Source organism: Indicator indicator, chromosome 18, assembly GCF_027791375.1.
Source record: "Indicator indicator isolate 239-I01 chromosome 18, UM_Iind_1.1, whole genome shotgun sequence".
Taxonomy (NCBI): Eukaryota; Metazoa; Chordata; class Aves; order Piciformes; family Indicatoridae; genus Indicator; species Indicator indicator.
Window position 1 is genome coordinate 3,494,733 of NC_072027.1, and position 17,680 is coordinate 3,512,412.

Consider the following 17,680-nt stretch of genomic DNA (forward strand, 5'->3'; position numbering starts at 1 on the left):
GGACAAGTGCAAGGCATGGCTCTCTGTGACATCTGGGTCAGGCCCTCAGCTGGCCTCTCCATAGGGAGATGCAGAGTCAGCCCATCTCTGACTACAGAAAACTCTCCTCCACCTCTTGGTGCCCAGTGGTCGGCTCCTGGCAGCCTGGCTGTGGGTCGGGCTCCTGCTCCTCGTCCTGCTGGGGGCCCAGAGGGCTGTCACAGGATATTGTAGACGATGTGTTGGCCTCATTCAGCACAGAGCTGAAGGGGGACAAGAGGGAGAGAGAAATGAGTGCCTTCTCCAAAGTCTCCTGCTGGGAGAGGACTCCCCAACAGCTGTGAAGTGTGTTGAGCTCCCAGTATCCCCACTCTGAGTAGCTTTCCATGGGCAAACAGACAACAGCAGTTGGGTCTACTCAGCCCTCAAACACAACTTACAGACCGCTGGGTGCTGAAGGCTGTGAGCCTTTATGTGCCCTCCTCCTTGTGAGTGGGGTCACTTTTTCCCAGCTGTACTGGCTGATATATGGGAATGTGAGATGGCATCCCACCTCAGCTCATGTCCCAGCTCCTCTGGTTCATCTGAGGGTGGCTGAGCACTGTAACAGGTTGCCCAGAGAGGTAGTTGAGGCCCCATCCCTGGAGATATTCAAGGTGAGGCTTCACAAGGCTCTGGGCAACCTGAGCTGGTTGAGGTTATCCCTGCTCACTGCAAAAGTATTGGACTAGATAACCTTTGGAGGTCCTTTCCAACCCAGACCCTTCTGTGATTCTGTGATCTCTATCCCTGCAGGCTCATGCAAGGTGGGGATGACTCTGCTGTCCTTTTCTCCTGGTACACACAGCCCTGGTCTATCCCTGAGCAGAGCATCCCCCTTTCCTCTCAAAGGCCCTGCTTTCAGCTTTGGGCAGTCTAGGGGAGGGACAGCAGTCAGCAGCAATGTTTTCACCTGGCCCGGCTGACGGAGGGCTCCTGCGGGAGGTCGCAGCTTGCCTCGGGTTTGGGGTCGGGCAGAGGGATGATGTAGTCGTTCTCTCCCCCATCCTGGTGCACAGCTGTGTAGAGGATGCTGCTGCTGGGGGAGCTGGCATTGAACCTGGCATTGTTCAGCCCGGGGAGGATAGGTCTTGTGCGGACGACTGCGGGGTGGTCGCTCTTCATGAACTCTTCATCCACCTGCTGGTACCTCTGCGCTCACAGGGCAGGTTACCAAGGAAACAGGAAGGGCTTGTGAGAGGGGAAATGCACTGCTGGGGTGAGAGAGGGGAAATGCACTGCTGGGGTGAGAGAGGGGAAATGCACTGCTGGGGTGAGAGAGGAGAGAATGCACTGCTGGGGTGAGAGAGGAGAGAATGCACTGCTGGGGTGTGAGAGGGGAAATGCACTGCTGGGGTGAGAGAGGAGAGAATGCACTGCTGGGGTGAGAGAGGGGAAATGCACTGCTGGGGTGAGAGAGGAGAGAATGCACTGCTGGGGTGTGAGAGGGGAAATGCACTGCTGGGGTGAGAGAGGAGAGAATGCACTGCTGGGGTGAGAGAGGAGAGAATGCACTGCTGGGGTGAGAGAGGGGAAATGCACTGCTGGGGTGAGAGAGGAGAGAATGCACTGCTGGGGTGTGAGAGGAGAGAATGCACTGCTGGGGTGTGAGAGGGGAAATGCACTGCTGGGGTGAGAGAGGAGAGAATGCACTGCTGGGGTGTGAGAGGGGAAATGCACTGCTGGGGTGAGAGAGGAGAGAATGCACTGCTGGGGTGAGAGAGGAGAGAATGCACTGCTGGGGTGTGGGAGGGGAAATGCACTGCTGGGGTGAGAGAGGAGAGAATGCACTGCTGGGGTGTGAGAGGGGAAATGCACTGCTGGGGTGTGAGAGGGAAAATGCACTGCTGGGGTGTGAGAGGAGAGAATGCACTGCTGGGGTGAGAGAGGGGAGAATGCACTGCTGGGGTGAGAGAGGAGAGAATGCACTGCTGGGGTGAGAGAGGAGAGAATGCACTGCTGGGGTGTGAGAGGAGAGAATGCACTGCTGGGGTGAGAGAGGAGAGAATGCACTGCTGGGGTGTGAGAGGAGAGAATGCACTGCTGGGGTGAGAGAGGAGAGAATGCACTGCTGGGGTGAGAGAGGAGAGAATGCACTGCTGGGGTGTGAGAGGGGAAATGCACTGCTGGGGTGAGAGAGGAGAGAATGCACTGCTGGGGTGAGAGAGGAGAGAATGCACTGCTGGGGTGTGAGAGGGGAAACGCACTACTGGGGTGAGAGAGGAGAGAATGCACTGCTGGGGTGTGAGAGGGGAAACGCACTACTGGGGTGAGAGAGGAGAGAATGCACTGCTGGGGTGAGAGAGGGGAAATGCACTGCTGGGGTGTGAGAGGGGAAATGCACTACTGGGGTGTGCCTACAGCACCTTCACTATCCAAAGTCATGCAGCCTTAGTCACAGCAAAATCCTCTGGCACAGCAGCACTAACTGCTGGTCTCCAGAGCCTGCCTGAGGGCCCTAACCAAGGCAGCATCCTCCAGAGGGCCCAGGCTCTCTTCTGTCCCTTCAGCAAGGATTCTTGGAACGTACCTTTCTGTAGCATTCCACCAGGAGGTTTCCCATCAGCACCACCAGCTGTGAGAAGGATGGTCTGATCTCAAACTTCTCCTCCCAGCACTTCTGCATGATGTCATAGCTAACAGGAGGGGAGAGGGAGCACTCTGGTGAGTTAGCAGCAGGGGAGAAGGGAGGCAGAGATGCTCCTGTAGTTTGTGCAGGGCAGCACTTACATTTCCTCAGAGGCATGGGGGGGTTTGGACATCCGATAGCCACGTTTGATGGCGTTGTAGAACTGTTCATTCATAGGCAGTTCAGGGTATGGAGTCCCCCCTGGGTGTGAAGGGAGAGTGGGAGATCAGGCTGGTGGATTTCCTGCCATCCCCTTGCCAACATGCTTTTCACATCAAGGTTTCCTTTACCTTTCCTGTTTCATCTCCTTTCCAGATGGTAATGTCAGCATGGGAAAGAAGGAGACAGGGAATGAAGTGCTGCTCTGACTGACAGGACTGGGACTTGGGAATTAGAAATGGATTTCTGTTGTCCCTGGGAGTGGATCCTATTGTCCCTGGGAATGGATCCGCTAACAGGCCATCACACCCACAGACACCATCATGATCTCCAGGATACTTACCTAGAGTGAATATCTCCCAGAGGAGAATCCCAAAGGACCACACGTCGCTCAGGGTGGTGTAGAGGTTGTTGAAGATGCTCTCTGGAGCCATCCACTTCAGGGGCAAGAAGGTCTAAGAGGAAAAAAAAAAAAAAACTGAAAAAAGAGCTGCACCTACATCACTTGTTTCCCAGGGTGAGACCAACACATCTACTGACATCTGCTGTCAACCACCTGGGGGGGACCACTTTTCTCTTTCCATGTGTAGGATGAACTCAGCAGGCAGGAGGAAAGAGATGGGTGTGCTACAGCCCTTTCCATCACTGCCTGCCGTGCTGAGCTGTCACAGAGGGCATCTTCTGCTCTGTAGTGCTTGGGAAGTCCATTGACTTGCACAATATGACCACAGCACTCCTGAAGAGAGTACAGGCCTGTCTGGACTTTGGAAACTGCAATCAGGCTGGAGAGGGTTATGGGATGACCAGAAAAGAGCCAAAGGACACATCCTGCTTTTTCTCAGAGTGATACACAGGGAAAAAGGCTCACTTGGCCATCTTGTATGCAGTACTAGTTGTGGGGAATTGCTTACACAACAAATACCAAAATAATCTCCAGGAAGAATTGCAGAGGGGCTCAGTTTCAGTTCCTGTTTTGGAAGGAAAAGCAGCTATGGCAAGTCTGGAATGAAAACCTCCAGCCCCTCTGCAGGAGGGTCTCCCTGCCCAGGCACTGGGTGCCTGCCTGCTACCTCCTGTGAATGGGAGACAGCAGCAGAGAAGTTCAGGAGTTCACAGAGTAGCTCCTAGTGGGGTTTGAGAGGCCTGGCTCCAGCCTCAGCTCCCCCAGCCTCAGTTTCTCTGGGAATTACATCACCTGCTTGGCCTGGGGTTGCATGTCTCCAGATGCCCCAGGAGTGGGCATGCTGTTGAAGTCACAGGGGAGGTTCTGGGGAAATCTCAGTTATGGCCTCATCCTCTCCTGCCTTGAAAGGTTGGAAAGGTCTTTCTGGAAAGCAGCTGCTCACAGGACACCACATCACTGGTGGTCTAGTGGTGAGAGCAGGAGTCTGTGAACCCCTTCCCAGAGTGGCCACTGGCTGACTGCAGCACTGCCAAGCTGCCTAACCTGGCACTCAGCCTGATGCAGCTCAGGACCAGACTCAGTACCATGCAGAGAAGGGACACAGCACTGCTGACACTGATGGGCTGTGCAGGGGACAATCTCCAGGTTTATTGCTGCTGACAAGGTTCTTCTGTAAGAGCCTGGAGAGAGGGTGTTGCAGCACTGCCTCTCCACAGCATGCAGAGCACATCAGATGCAGGATAGTTGGCTGTCCTGGAAGCCCTACCCTGTCACCCCTGTCACCCCTCCTGGCCACAAGGATGGACAGGGGACACATTGCAGGAGAATGTAGGGGGTACCAAGCCCAGAGCCCCAGGAAGAGAGGGGCTTGCACAGCTCCTGGTACTCACACTGCCTTTGGAGATATAGTTGGAATCCCTCATGATGTCCCTGGCCAGGCCAAAGTCACAGATCTTCACCAGCTTCCCCTCACAGATGAGGACATTCCTGGCAGCCAGGTCACGATGCACACACTGCAGGGGAGGCAGGGCACTGTCACTGGGTAGCCCAGGGGAGCAGCCCAGCTTCAGCACTCACCCATTGCTGGGGCTGCAGGGTCAGGAGTCACCTCACATTATTTGAGGCATCTCTTCCACCTCTAGGGACAACCATGGCTCAAAGCCACTAGCAGAGCTACCATGTTTTCACCTCTCACCTGCACTGCTGTCCTCCTGACAGCAGCAGGCATACAGATCTGGCCAGGGCAATTTGGCCAACCCAGCAGAGAGGGCATTGCCTGGGCCTGACCAAGCAAGGTGGGCTGGCAAGGAGGGGATGTCTCCATCTCTGTTTGCACAATCCAACCCAACAATCTGAAGACATCAGAGTTACACCAGCCTAGCTTGTGCCTGCTGGCTTGCCAGCATGCTGGATGTTTTCCATAGGAACAGCCTCAAGGTTTGCCCCAGACACTACTGGAGAGCAGGGTAGCATCACACCACTCTAAAGAGTGACCATGAGAAGCTGTAGGAAACTGCAAACTTCTCTTCTATGGAACACGGGGAAGCACTGACCATGAACTTTGAGGATCAGTCTGTCTGGCTGGAGGCAGAGAGCCAGGAACTTCTCTCTGCATGTCACTTACACCATCACTACCCCTTCTTTTAGCTCCACCCTGTGTGAAGTTTCACACAGTCCAACGATGTTACTGCCTGCCTGGGCTAAGTCAGACCTTAGGAAATTCCAGAGTCCAGTTCTCTGGGCTGGCTTAATTTCTACTAAACAACCACTTCTGATGAGATCTGGCAGTGGGGGAGCTCAGATCTTGTGGTGCATTAGGGATGTCCATGGCAAGTAGCAGCTCTGCTGTGGAGTGCCTTGTGGCTCAGCACAGAGAGGTCATCACTGGTCATCCTGCTAAGGATGATAAAACACCACAGCTGTGCTGCACAGGGCCTGGGAGGAGCTCGGGGTCAGGGGATTGGAGGTCTGAAGCTCGATCCCTGCCAGGGTTAGCTATCACGTGCACATTACAGTTGTGCTGATCCTCAGGGCTCTGTTCCCAAGGAGAAGTGGTCAGCAGCTCTTTAATTGCGTGGCCACTTCTCCCACAAGGAGCTTGGCATGGACAGAGGGACAGCAAGTGGAAGCTGACCACAGGACAGAGCAGAGCATTGTTGGCCTCTGCTGCTGCAGGCACCACAGAGCAGCCAGCATACATACGTTTTTGGAAGCCAGGAACTCCATCCCATTGGCCACCTGGAAGCTGAAGCCCACCAAGTCCATGTAGCTGAGGAGTGGAGACTCATTGATCAGCGTCATCCTCTCTGTTCTGTCAGGAGCTGGAGGGCAAGCAGAGGGAGGGTGTTGGTGTTAGCACACTCCTGGGCTGCCAGCCAGGGGAAGGACCCACCAGGGACTGCTCCAACTCCAGCAGCAAAGGGACAGTCCTGAAAGCTTCCATTGTGAGGGCATCTGCCACCACTGCTGGCCTCATCCCAGAGGTGAGCCTTGCAGTATGGACCATCCAGCTCTGCAAGCAGAGGCACCCAGCAATTGCAGTTACCTGATGGGGCATAGCTGTCCAGCTCGTAGGGGGTGCCATAGTTGGAGGAGTCAATGTCAGCATACTTGACTTCCCCCTTCATGTCAGACATGGGCACATAATCCAGGGAGTCATCCTTGCTCATGTCCATGTAGCCCCCATCACTCTCGACAGACAAGGAGAGGTGGCTGGAAAGGGAAGCAAAGAGGTTGCTCAGATCCAGAGCAGAGGAGGAGACTCAGGGCATGAGGACAATGATTCGTGGGACTGCAGTTCCTGAACCCTCAGCCTGGCACTGAAATGTTTTAGAATCATAGAAGCAGAGAATCATAGAATCAAGAAGGCTGGAAGAGACCTCAAGGATCATCCAGTCCAACCTGTCACCCTACACCTCATGACTATCTAAACCATGGCACCAAGTGCCATGTCCAATCCCCTCTTGAACACCTCCAGGGATGGTGACTCCACCACCTCCCTGGGCAGCACATTCCAATGGCCAACCACTCTCTCTGTGAAGAACTTTCTCCTCACCTCCAGCCTAAACCTCCCCTGGTGCAGCTTGAGACTGTGTCCTCTTGTTCTGTCACTGCTTGCCTGGGAGAAGAGACCAAACCCCTCCTGGCTACAACCTCCCTTCAGGTAGTTGTAGACAGCAATGAGGTCACCCCTGAGCCTCCTCTTCTCCAGGCTAAACAGTCCCAGCTCCCTCAGCCTCTCCTCATAGGGCTTGTGCTCAAGGCCTCTCCCCAGCCTCGTTGCCCTTCTCTGGACACGCTCCAGCAATTCAACATCTTTCCTAAACTGAGGGGCCCAGAACTGGACACAGTACTCAAGGTGTGGCCTAACCAGTGCTGTGTCCAGGGGTACAATGACCTCCCTGCTCCTGCTGGCCACACTATGCCTGATGCAGGCCAGGATGCCATTGGCTCTCTTGGCCACCTGGGCAAAATGTGCCACACAGCAGGGAAAGAAGCCTGGCATCGTGTGTGCAGAGAAGTGCAAATGGCACTGGAGACCTTCTTCTACCAACTAACATCACAGGTGCCCTCAGCATTGACTTTAAACAGCAAGATCACATCAGCAATGTCCTTTCTTGCAGACTGAAACTTCTTATGCTCATCTTGCCTGGCAGAGCACCAGGCTTGGCTCAGCACAGTCTTGGCACTGGAGAAGGCAAGAAAGGGAGTCAGGGCCACACAGTTTCACAAGTTCCCACAGGGCAAGAGGGTGTGAGACCCAAGCCAGACTGGGCAGGCAAAACCCTGCACCTTGGCTGTGCACATTCCCAGACTGACCAGGACCAGCCTGGAGGAGACTAAACTGAGCAAGCAGGACAAAACCCTCTGTCCACAGTTAGACCTTCCCAGGTTGGAGCAGCAAACATCTGCACCCTTGAGCAGTTCTCCTTTGAGTGAGCAACAGTTGTGTCTGGGAAGCAGCATCTTAGAATCACAGAATCATAGAAGGGTCTGGGTTGGAAGGGACCTCCAAAGGTCATCCAGTCCAAGCCCCTCTGCAGTCAGCAGGGACATCCTCAACTGGAGCAGGTCACCCAGAGCCCTGGCGAGCCTCACCTTGAATGTCTCCAGGGATGGAGCCTTAACTACCTCTCTGGGCAACCTGTTCCAGTGTTCCACCACCCTCATGGTAAAGCCTTGAAGCCTTCCATGTGCCAGGGATGGGCTGCATGGCCAGAGCTGAGAGGCTTGGGGGAATGCACTCAGTACTTCTGTGGATCTCAGCTGCCTTCAAGCAGAAAGCACAGGGGGCAGCCGTGCTGATGTCCCAACACTGCTCTAAAATAGAACACTTGTTTTGGTGTGCTGGAAGGAAATGTTGCTTTCTAACATTTTCTCTGGTGTGCCTGCATCCCTTACAGCTGGCAACCAGACGAAGGACCCTTTCCCTTCCCTTGTAGCACCTCTGGTGCAACTGCACACCTCCTAGCACTTCTGCTTTAGGCTTGGCAGCAGCACCAGCTGCCCTGAAACCTGAGGTCTCCAATGATTAAGACATGCTGGGAAACCCTTCATCTCTGTACTTGATGGGTAGCTGTGGTTATGCCAATAAAGCTAACAAAGACAGGGAATTTTCCCAACTGGCACGGAGCAGCTGACGTGTGTGCTAGCAAGTTCAGCCTCCAGGACATACAATTGCCTCTGGTAACTCCCTGTCTGCCAGAAGCTGTTTGGAGGTGGCTGGCTGGCACTTGAGCTGGTCTCATAAGGCAACAGAACAACCAACTCTGTCTAAGAGCTGGACCAGTGTTTATTCCACTGGTCTGGAAGAAATGCAGGCATTCTTCCTCACACTACCAGACTCCCTCATTACAGAGTCACAGAAATGTTCAGGTTGGAAAAGACCCTCAGGATCACCAAGTCCAACCCAGAGCCCTAGTCCACAAGGTTCACCCCTAAACCGTACCCCCAAGCACCACACCCAAATGACCTTTAAACACATCCAGGGTTGGTGGCTCCACCACCTCTCCAGGAAGCACATTCCAGTGTCTCACTACTCTTGCTGGGAAAGTTGTTTTCCTGATGTCCAGTCTGAACCTACCCTGCTGCAGCTTGAGGCTGTTCCCTCTTGTTCTATTACAAATCATCTGTGAGAAGAGCCCAGCACCAATCTCTCCACAACCTCCTTTCAGGTAGTTGTAGAGAGCAACGAGGTCTCCCCTCAGCCCCCTCTATTTCAAACTAACCATCCCCAGCTCCTTCAGTCCCTCTTCATCAGTTTTATTCTCCAGGCCCTTCCCCAGCTTCCTTGCCCTCCTCTGCACTCGCTCCAGCACCTCGCTGCCTCTCTTGTATCGCAGCGCCCGATACTTGAGGTGGGGCTAGGATGGGGTAGGCAGGAGGAAGGAGGAGAGTGCTGCTTTCCAGGTACCTCTGCCCGTGGTCCTGCTTGGGGGTGTTGCCATAGAGCTCCAGGTCCCTGCGAGCCTTCTCCCCGCAGGACTGCAGGAAGGTGTGCTTGTTGCGGTGCAGGTAGTCCACCAGGTCCCCGTAGCGGCAGTACTCCGTGATGATGTAGATGGGCCCTGCTGGGGCACAGCACCCATCTCAGACCTGCCCCCAGCCCAGCCTGCTCCTCAGGGCAGCCAGCTTCAGCCCACGGGGGTGTGACCAGCTGACAGGTGGGGTGAGCAGGCCCAGGGGGCGAAGCCACCGTTGTGCTACTGAGCATTTTGGTATTTGATGTTTTATGTTTGGGCAGGGGAGGGGGGTGGGGGTTAACTGAAATGTGCCTCCCCAGCTTCGACCAGGTTGGAAAGAAGGAGCCTCAGCAGGCTTTCCTAGGGGAAGGGTGAACCATTCTGAACCAGAAAACAGGAATTATTCCCACTGAGGACAGTTCTCCTCCTTAGCACAGCCCAAGGCAGAAGGGAGAGGAGAAAGGGCACATGAGGCTCAGTTACCTCCTTTGGTGCAGGCCCCCAGCAAGTTGACAATGTTGAGGTGAGGTCCCAGGTGGCTCATGATCTTCAGCTCAGACATGAGGGCTTGCTTCTCGCTGCTTCGGGCAGTGGCTGTTGGGAAGAGCCAATATAAATGGCAGGGCAAGGAGGGGAGTGCGAGGGCACTGCTTGGCCTCACAGCTTTGGGGTGGAGGAAAGCCATGGGGTAGAGACCACTCACACTTGAGCATTTTGACTGCCACTTTCATGGTGGCCTGTGAATGACTCAGACCATGAGCTGTCGCCTCCACCACACGTCCAAAGGCACCAGAGCCAAGAGTGCGTCCTGCAAAGAAACAGGGAGAAGACAAAGGTGGTGACAATCCTTGAGGAGAGGTGAGGAGAAGAGCTTGGAAAAGACAAGTCCCCTGCCTGAGACCACACCAGCCTGCTGCAGTCATCCTGGTGGGCATGGAGGTGGTCATGAGTTGTGATGTTTGGGACTGGGGCTGGTTTCCATCTGGCTGGGAAGGGAAGGAGCTGCCAGTTGCAGGAAAGGGGCACCAGGGACACCCTGGTGCTTCATGCCAGAAGTGCAGCTGGCCTCCCATCGTGGCCCCCAGTGCTCTCCCTGTCCCAGGACCACATCATACACTCCAGGATCTTTGTGCCTTTTCTGAGCTGATCTCTTCTGGAGACGCCAAACCCATCACCTTCACACAGCCAGAACACCAGGGGGGCCATCAGTGGGATGTGCAGAGCCGTTACCTAATACCAGCTTGTCCCTGGGCACCTCCCAGCTGGAGTCATAAGGGAGCTGCATGGGATCCACGTAGATGTACTCGTGCCCATCGGAGCTGACCGACTCGATCACCTTCCAGCGGATCTCATAGCGAGGCTTCTGGGGAGGGGAGCAAAGGGAAGAGAGATCTGAGGGGCTGGGGCTCAGAGAGGTCAGGACAATGTGGATGAGCTTTTAGGACAATGTGGATCAGCTTTTTTAGGGAGCCTGGTCCCTGCAGCCTCATTTCCCCTCTAGCCTACAGATGCCAGGGGCATGCAGAGACTGATGGAAGCCCATGGTCCCTGGTAGAGGTCAAGCCCATGGCAAGGCAGCAAGCCCATGGCAGTAGGAGCTGACAGCTTTGCCCTTCCCAGCAGCCCTAACATGAGGGTACCCACTGTGGCAGCCTGGGAACACTCTCCTCTTTTACCTTCTGCCACAAGACGATCAGGATGATCAGGGAGATGACAGTAAGGACCAGCAAAGCCAGGATGATGGAGATGATGAGCACCTTGAATGGCAAGGCTACAACAAGAACAGGGACAGCAGTCAGACTCCTCCACCTCTGCATGAGTACCCTGGGGAAAGGAGGGGACAGCAGTGCAGAGGGGTCCCTGCACCCTTCCACTTCTCTCCTCTAGTCACTGTCCCCATCCTGCTAGGTGTCTCCCTCCCCAAACATCTACCTTGCTCTCCCTTTAAGTGGGGTCAGCCCTTGTCCTCTCTTCCTGGGCAGACCTGCCCAGCCCTTGCAGAGCCAGCACCCCAGGGCTAATGGAGTGCTGGGTAGTTACAGCCTGTTGAAAGCTTGCTGCTCTGGCAAAGATTTGACCATGGGAGGGTGTAAGGAGCTAGAGGGGCTGATTTGCTTGTAGGGAGCTGGCAGCTTTGGGCCTGGGCTGACCCTCATATTTGAGATGTTGAATGTGTGGATGTTCAAATCCGTGGCACCATCTAGTGACCTGAGGGCTAATAACAAGACACCAGGGACCTGCTCAGGCACTTTAATCTTTCCTCCCTGGAGGGATGACCTTGCCAGTGGGGGTAAGAAGATGTCCATGGCCAGTGGGCATAGAATCATAGATCATAGAACGGTCTGGGTTGGAAGGGATCTCCACAGGCCATCTAGTCCAACCCACTCTGCAGTAAGCAGGGGCACCCTCATCTAGATGAGGACATAAGGACTCCAGATGCCTCTTGGAGAAGCCTTTCCTGCTCAGCTCAAAGGAGGCTTCTTTTGGGGCAGAAATACTCAAGTTTCCTGCCTCTGAGGACTGCCCTGGCTCTCAGCACCTTCAAACTGGAGTCATGGAGAGGGAAGCCTGGCTGCCTGTTGGTGTCTCAACCCCTTCCCTCAGCGCTCACCGTGCGGGACCAGCGTGATGTCCTGCGAGCTGGTGCCCAGGGCGTTGTGCACGCTGCACCTGAGGAGCAGGGGCTGGTCCAGCCTGTGCAGCTGCAGGGTGCTGCTGACTCGGTACAGCTGCAGCTCGGTGTGGTACGAGGCATTGGTCTGCAGCCTGATCTCCTCAGACTCGTTCCCCAGCAGCCGGCTGGGCTGCCCCTCGGTGCTGCACCTGCTCCCGGGGAGGGCAAGGAAAGCTGAGAGGCAGCTGAGACCATGCACCACCACGGGCTGCTCAGCAAGCAATAAAATCATAGCTCATTATTCTAATCACAGAATCACTGAAACACTCAGGTTGGAAAAAGACCCTCAGGATCACCAAGTCCAACCCAGAACACTACTCTACAAGGGTCACCCCTAAACCATATTTCCAAACACATCCAGGGTTGGTGACTCAACCCCCTCCCTGTGGCACATTCCAATGCCTGACCACTCTTGCTGGGAAACTTTTTTCCTACTGTCCAGTCTAAACGTACCCAGGTGTAGCTTGAGGCCATTCCCTCTTGTTCTATCACTAAGTATCTGAGAGAAGAGCCCAGCACCAGCCTCTCTCCAATGTCCTTTCAGGTAGTTGTAGAGAGCAATGAGGTCTCCCTCAGCCTCCTCTTTTCCAAACTAACCATCCCCAGCTCCTTGAGTCACTGCTCATAAGATAAATGGAAGGGCCCAGCCGTTCCCATGGACTCCATCACTCCACTCACCATTTGATGTCACTGCAGGCAGACCAGCTGATCTCTGGCTGGGGCATGCCTTCAGCAGAACATCTCACTGTCTGCTCCCCACTGCTGGCACTGCTGTTCTCCTTGAGATCCACCACTTTGGCTGGCACTGAAACCAAGAGACAGTGATGGGAATTAATCTTCCTTTCTACCAGCAGGGTGGAAGAGAGATGTGGTTCCATGCTACCATTACCATGGCTTCGGGGTGAGGAGACAGTGAGGTAGAACTCATTGCATCTCCCTTAAGAGGCAAGGCTGAGGCAGCTGGGTCTCTTTAGCTTGGAGAGGAGGAGAATGAGAGGTGACCTCATTAATGTTTCTAAGTATGTGAGGGGTGAATGTCAGGAGGATGGAGCCAGGCTCTGCTCAGAGATGCCCAATGTTAGGACAAGGGACAATTACAGAATCACAGACTCACAGAATGTTAGGGGTTGGAAGGGACCTTAAAAGATCACCTAGTCCAACCACAGAAGGTTTCATGTGAACATAAGGAAAAGCTTTTTCACTGTGAGGGTGATAAAGCACTGGAGCAGACTGCCCAGAGAGGTTGTGGAGTCTCCTCTGGAGACATTCAAAACCCAGCTGGATGCATTCCTGTGTGACCTACTCTAGGTGATCCTGCACTGGATGATCTTTCGAGGTCCCTTCCAACTCCTAAAGTTCTGTGATTCTGTGATCACATTAATTGTGTTTATTTTTGAAAGATAACAGCAAAAAGTCTGAGGGAGTTATATAGGTGACCTGTACCCATCTAGCTTGCTTGGAGAGCACAGGGAAAAGTCCTAGAAAGAAGAGCTGCATGATCATCTCCACACCTACTTTGGAGTAGGGCATGGAGGACAAGGTGATGGTGTCTGAGCTGCCTCCTCTCACCCTTGCTCTGAGACCAAGTGTGAGAAATCAAATGCTTCTTGTTTGAATGCTCTTCCTTTAACTGAAATCACTCTGGAGCTGTAGCCAGAGGAGTCAGGTCTTCAGTGTCCTGCAACAAAGGATGGAGCCATCCCCTGAGATTGCCTCCCCAGCCCCATATCTTCATGCCCGCTCTCACCATTTATCTGCAGGTGGAAAGAGAGCTCCTGCTCATCATCCTCATTGGAAGCTCGGATGGTGTAAAATCCTCCTTCTTCCTGCTTCACCCGCACCAGCACCAGAGCTGTTTGGTACCTGGAGGAGACACAGTCCCAGAGTGCCTCTGACAGTGCTCACAGGCAACCAGTTCCCACCCATCTGAGGCATGCTCAAAATCAGCTCATGGAAAGGCATTCAACCCCCAACCATGTCCAATCCAGAGTTTGCTTTGTGAACTATTCCCTCCCTGCACACCAGTGAGGAATGATGTGGGGTCTCACCTAGTTTCAGACAGGTTCCTGCTGCTGATGGTGAACTCACTGCTGCTCTCCATGGTCAAAGTCTTGTTGTTCTTCAGCCACACAATGCTGGGTTGTGGGTATGCCTCCACCTCCACCTGGATGGTGTGGCTCTTGTGGACCTCAGCGTACACCGTGCTGGGCAGGGAGGTGTGGAAGCGCACAAAGCCATGCTCTGAGAGTGGGCAGGAGGAAGAGAAGGGGTCAGAGAGAGAAACCACCCCTTCTCCAGCCCTTTGGACAAACATGGATCTGGAATTAAACACTCTGAACACCAGGAAGTGGTGGGCAGCTCCAGATCTATCCCTCAAGGCTTCAGAATTGGGGAGTGTGGGTACAGAGCCACACTGGAGCTCACATCTCCTTAGAACTACACAGCACAGAAGAGCTCTCACCCTCACCCTCAGGGTGGAAGATTTGGGATGTTCTGATGCCAAGAAGTGGGCAAGGGTGACATGGGGTAAGGGCTGACTTTTTGCCATGGTTACTCAGGGCAGAGGCAAGAAGGGGAGAGAGCTGCAGGCTGTGCAGAGAGAAGAGGGTGTCCCCCTTGGACATCCACCCACGTGGATTGCTGGCTTGGAGTGCATGGGCAGCAACACACCAATCACATGGACAGTGATGTCCTTCCGGTCTGTTTTCTCGTGGTAGCCCTCAGAGACATTGCAGGCATAGGTCCCACTGTCCTCCAGCTCCGCGTTCTGGATGATGAGGATGGAGCGGATCTCGTGGGTGGATCCAGGCAGGAAGTCGGTCACTGGCTCCACAGTCTTCCCTGCCTGCACAATGAGCACAGGAGTCAGGGTCTGAGAAGTCAAGAGCATGTTCTGCAACTGGAGCGCCAAAGCCAGGCTCACAGGGAAGGAGAAGAAGCAGGTAGAGGACCCCAATCTGGCTGCAGAGGGACAGGGAACATCCATCAGAGGCCTCCATCAGCCTCTATCCAAGGATATCCCTATCAAGCTTCCCTGGGTGGCAGTAGTAGCATCCTATAGCTTCTGCCGTGGTTTGAAGCTTCTTATGAAGCTTGATCTGCAATACTGATGACCTGAGACATGTGGAAAGGTTGGAGCTGCTGCCTGGAGCCTGAGGAGCTGGAGCACTCACCTGCTTGCGGGGGTAATCCCAGTTGAAGTTGACCAGCTCGTTGCCACTCACAGTGCACATCAAGGTAATGTTCTCTCCCTGGCGCACTATGGTCTGCACTGCGCTGATGGAGACGTTCACAGATGAGACTGGGCAAGAGGGGAAAGAAAAATGAGGAAAGGGAGGAGTGGGCACCAATCCCATTTATCCTGGGTGGACTGGTTCACTGGCAATGTCTCTCCTCTGAGGGATGGAGTTGGCACTTTGGTAGAACACATTCTCTAATGGGGACAGGACTACATTGTGGTAGTACATTGGGGTAGGGAGTGGGGAAGCTATTAGCTCCCCTGGTTTTTGGCCAGGGGGGTTCTTGTGTTGCTTATTAATTGTAAATACCTGTAAATATTGTAAACATTGTATATTTTGTACATATCCATTGCATTTCATTGTAGATTGTAGTTTTCCCTGTAAATACAGCTTCATTTGGTTCCCAACAGGGCTGGCCTGGCAATTTAATATTGGGGGGAAATCTCAACCCCCCACATTACAATTAATTGAAAATCTTCCACATACATTCCAGCCTCCAAATTGGTCAGGAGGTCAAAGCTTTGCTGTTCCCTGCCATTGGGCTGAAAATAAGAGCCACAGGACATGCACAGGCATGCTAGGACAATGACAACTCACCCTGGATCCTGTAGACATAGAAAGTGTCTGAATCCACCTCCTGGTCATCCACAATTGTCCGGCAGAAATAGGTCTTATCCTCAAAGAAGCCTTTGAATCCCTGCTGTGGGTCATAAGCCGCTGGGATAGGGTTTTCCACCTTCTTCTCATAGAGGGTCACCTGCATCTGTGGGTTGGTCACTCGGCATGGGATGATGGCCTCTGTGTAGCCCGTGATGAAGATGAAGAGCTCTTCAGAGGTGATTGTAGGGAGGAAGACTAGGGAGGGATCTGTGGGAGAGCAAGAACACTAATTACAGAAAGCTGCTTGAAGGGCTGCTTGGTGCTCCTCCAGGACTGCTCCAGCACACGGCTCTCTCTCTACGTTTTAGGGGGATGCTTCTTCCCTTTCTCTGTATGGCAAAGTAGAGCTGCCATGGTTTGGTCTTACCAAACCTCCCCTGGGAGAGTAAGAGAGACCCAGACACTGCCTCCTAACACCACTGCCTCCTAACACCACTGCCTTCCCCACCACTTGTCCCAACACACCACACACAGGCCTCTCCCTTGACCTGGCAAACAAGGGGCATGCCAGAGACAGAGCCAAGAGGGCTCCCTCCATGGGAGAGAGAATGCTCATTCAAAGCCCTCTTCCTCCTGGCTGCTAAAATCCATGCAATGGCACAGGCAAGGCCATGCTGAGCCCTACCTGGGACGTAGATGTAGAGGGCTTTCCTCTGGAGGGGCTCTGCAGCCTGCTGGGAGCTGTAGGAGCAGGCGTACTCGCCCGTCTGCCGGCCTGTCACGTTGCTGAGGGTGAGGTTGCTGATGAAGACACCGTCCCTCTTCTCCAATGAGGCAGCCAGGGGCTGACCCTCCCGTTCCCAGACCAGCTCCCTGTCCCCATAGCACAAGAGGGAGAAGCTGCTGTGAAGGTCGAGGACGAGCTCAGTGTCTCCAGGTTCCACACGCAGCCCACTGTCCCCAGATGTTACTTGCAGCAGACCTGGGAGAGGAGGGAGGTGAAACCAAATTGGAGTGTTCTGAAGTCCAAGGTGAAGCACATTGGAGCACAGCCTCAGGCCAATGCAGTGTCAGCCTTGACACTTCCTGGGTTTGTCCTCCTTGGTGTAGCCATCACTGACAAACACAACCATTCCTCAGAAGGTGACCTAGACCTTGGTGGGTCACCCTCCATGCCTTGTACCTCCTGAAACCCTCACACAAGAGAGGAAATAAGACATCACAGGGTTTGGCAATGCCCAAAGTTGCCCCACATTGCCTGTGGCAATGCTGGGTGGAGAACTATCTCCTTTTATGCTTTATGTTTGCCCCCATTCAACCTTTCTGCAGGGCAACTGCACCCTTAGTGCCACCTAGTGCTGCCCAGTGTCTTTGGGTTGGCATAAACCTGTGAACCAGAGTCATTAGGAGGGACAGATGTGCACCCCTGGAGCCTCCCCACAGCATTGCATCCCCAAGCAGCACCCAATCCTGCACACACCTCCCCAGCCAAAGCACTCACTGGTGAGGATGAAGAGCCAGAGAGATGTCTTCAAAGAGAGGTGCAGCATGATGGACTCCGTGGATCGAGGGCCAAATCCTGCCAGGAACAAAGTGGGATGAACACAGTGCTGTCAGTGGAGGAGGGATCCCTTGGCTGCCCTGGGCTGAGGGGGTCTCCAAGCCCCGGACTCCCTTCTCCATCTCAGAAACCTCCTATCTCCTTTCCCTTCCCAGCCTTTCCCTCCTGGTGGGGTGGTTGCTTTCTCCTCATGCCGGCTCTGCAGAAGGAGCTGTTTCTAAGGCCCCTCCTGCTGGTAAAGAGGGATTTAGCTGGAGGCTCCAGCAGTTGTGTCAACTCTTGCTCATCTCTACTTGAAATGCCTCTCCCCCCCTGCTGCAGAGTCCAGCTCCTCTCCCTCCCTCTGCTCTGCTGCTTGCCTTTTTTCCTTTAGTTTTTGTTTCCCTCAGTCCCAGGGAGATAAAACTTGCTAGAAAACAGATCCCGCTCCAATC

At 54.1% G+C, this 17,680-nt stretch overlaps 1 protein-coding gene across 1 annotated transcript; it reads right to left on the reverse strand.

The window, feature by feature from the left end:
* Positions 1 to 91: 91 nt before the first annotated feature.
* Positions 92 to 17,235, reverse strand: PDGFRB (platelet derived growth factor receptor beta). Its single transcript, XM_054388897.1, has 22 exons — positions 17,187 to 17,235; positions 16,371 to 16,667; positions 15,683 to 15,952; positions 15,020 to 15,147; positions 14,517 to 14,691; positions 13,895 to 14,087; positions 13,594 to 13,709; positions 12,525 to 12,651; positions 11,784 to 11,995; positions 10,849 to 10,943; positions 10,403 to 10,535; positions 9,876 to 9,980; positions 9,656 to 9,766; positions 9,124 to 9,277; positions 6,256 to 6,422; positions 5,913 to 6,031; positions 4,601 to 4,723; positions 3,150 to 3,261; positions 2,749 to 2,848; positions 2,549 to 2,654; positions 932 to 1,170; positions 92 to 242 (listed from the first exon to the last, which is right to left on the reverse strand). Exons 1-22 carry the CDS (start codon positions 17,233 to 17,235, stop codon positions 92 to 94), a joined length of 3,282 nt encoding a protein of 1,093 aa, XP_054244872.1.
* Between the last annotated feature and the right edge of the window lie 445 nt (positions 17,236 to 17,680).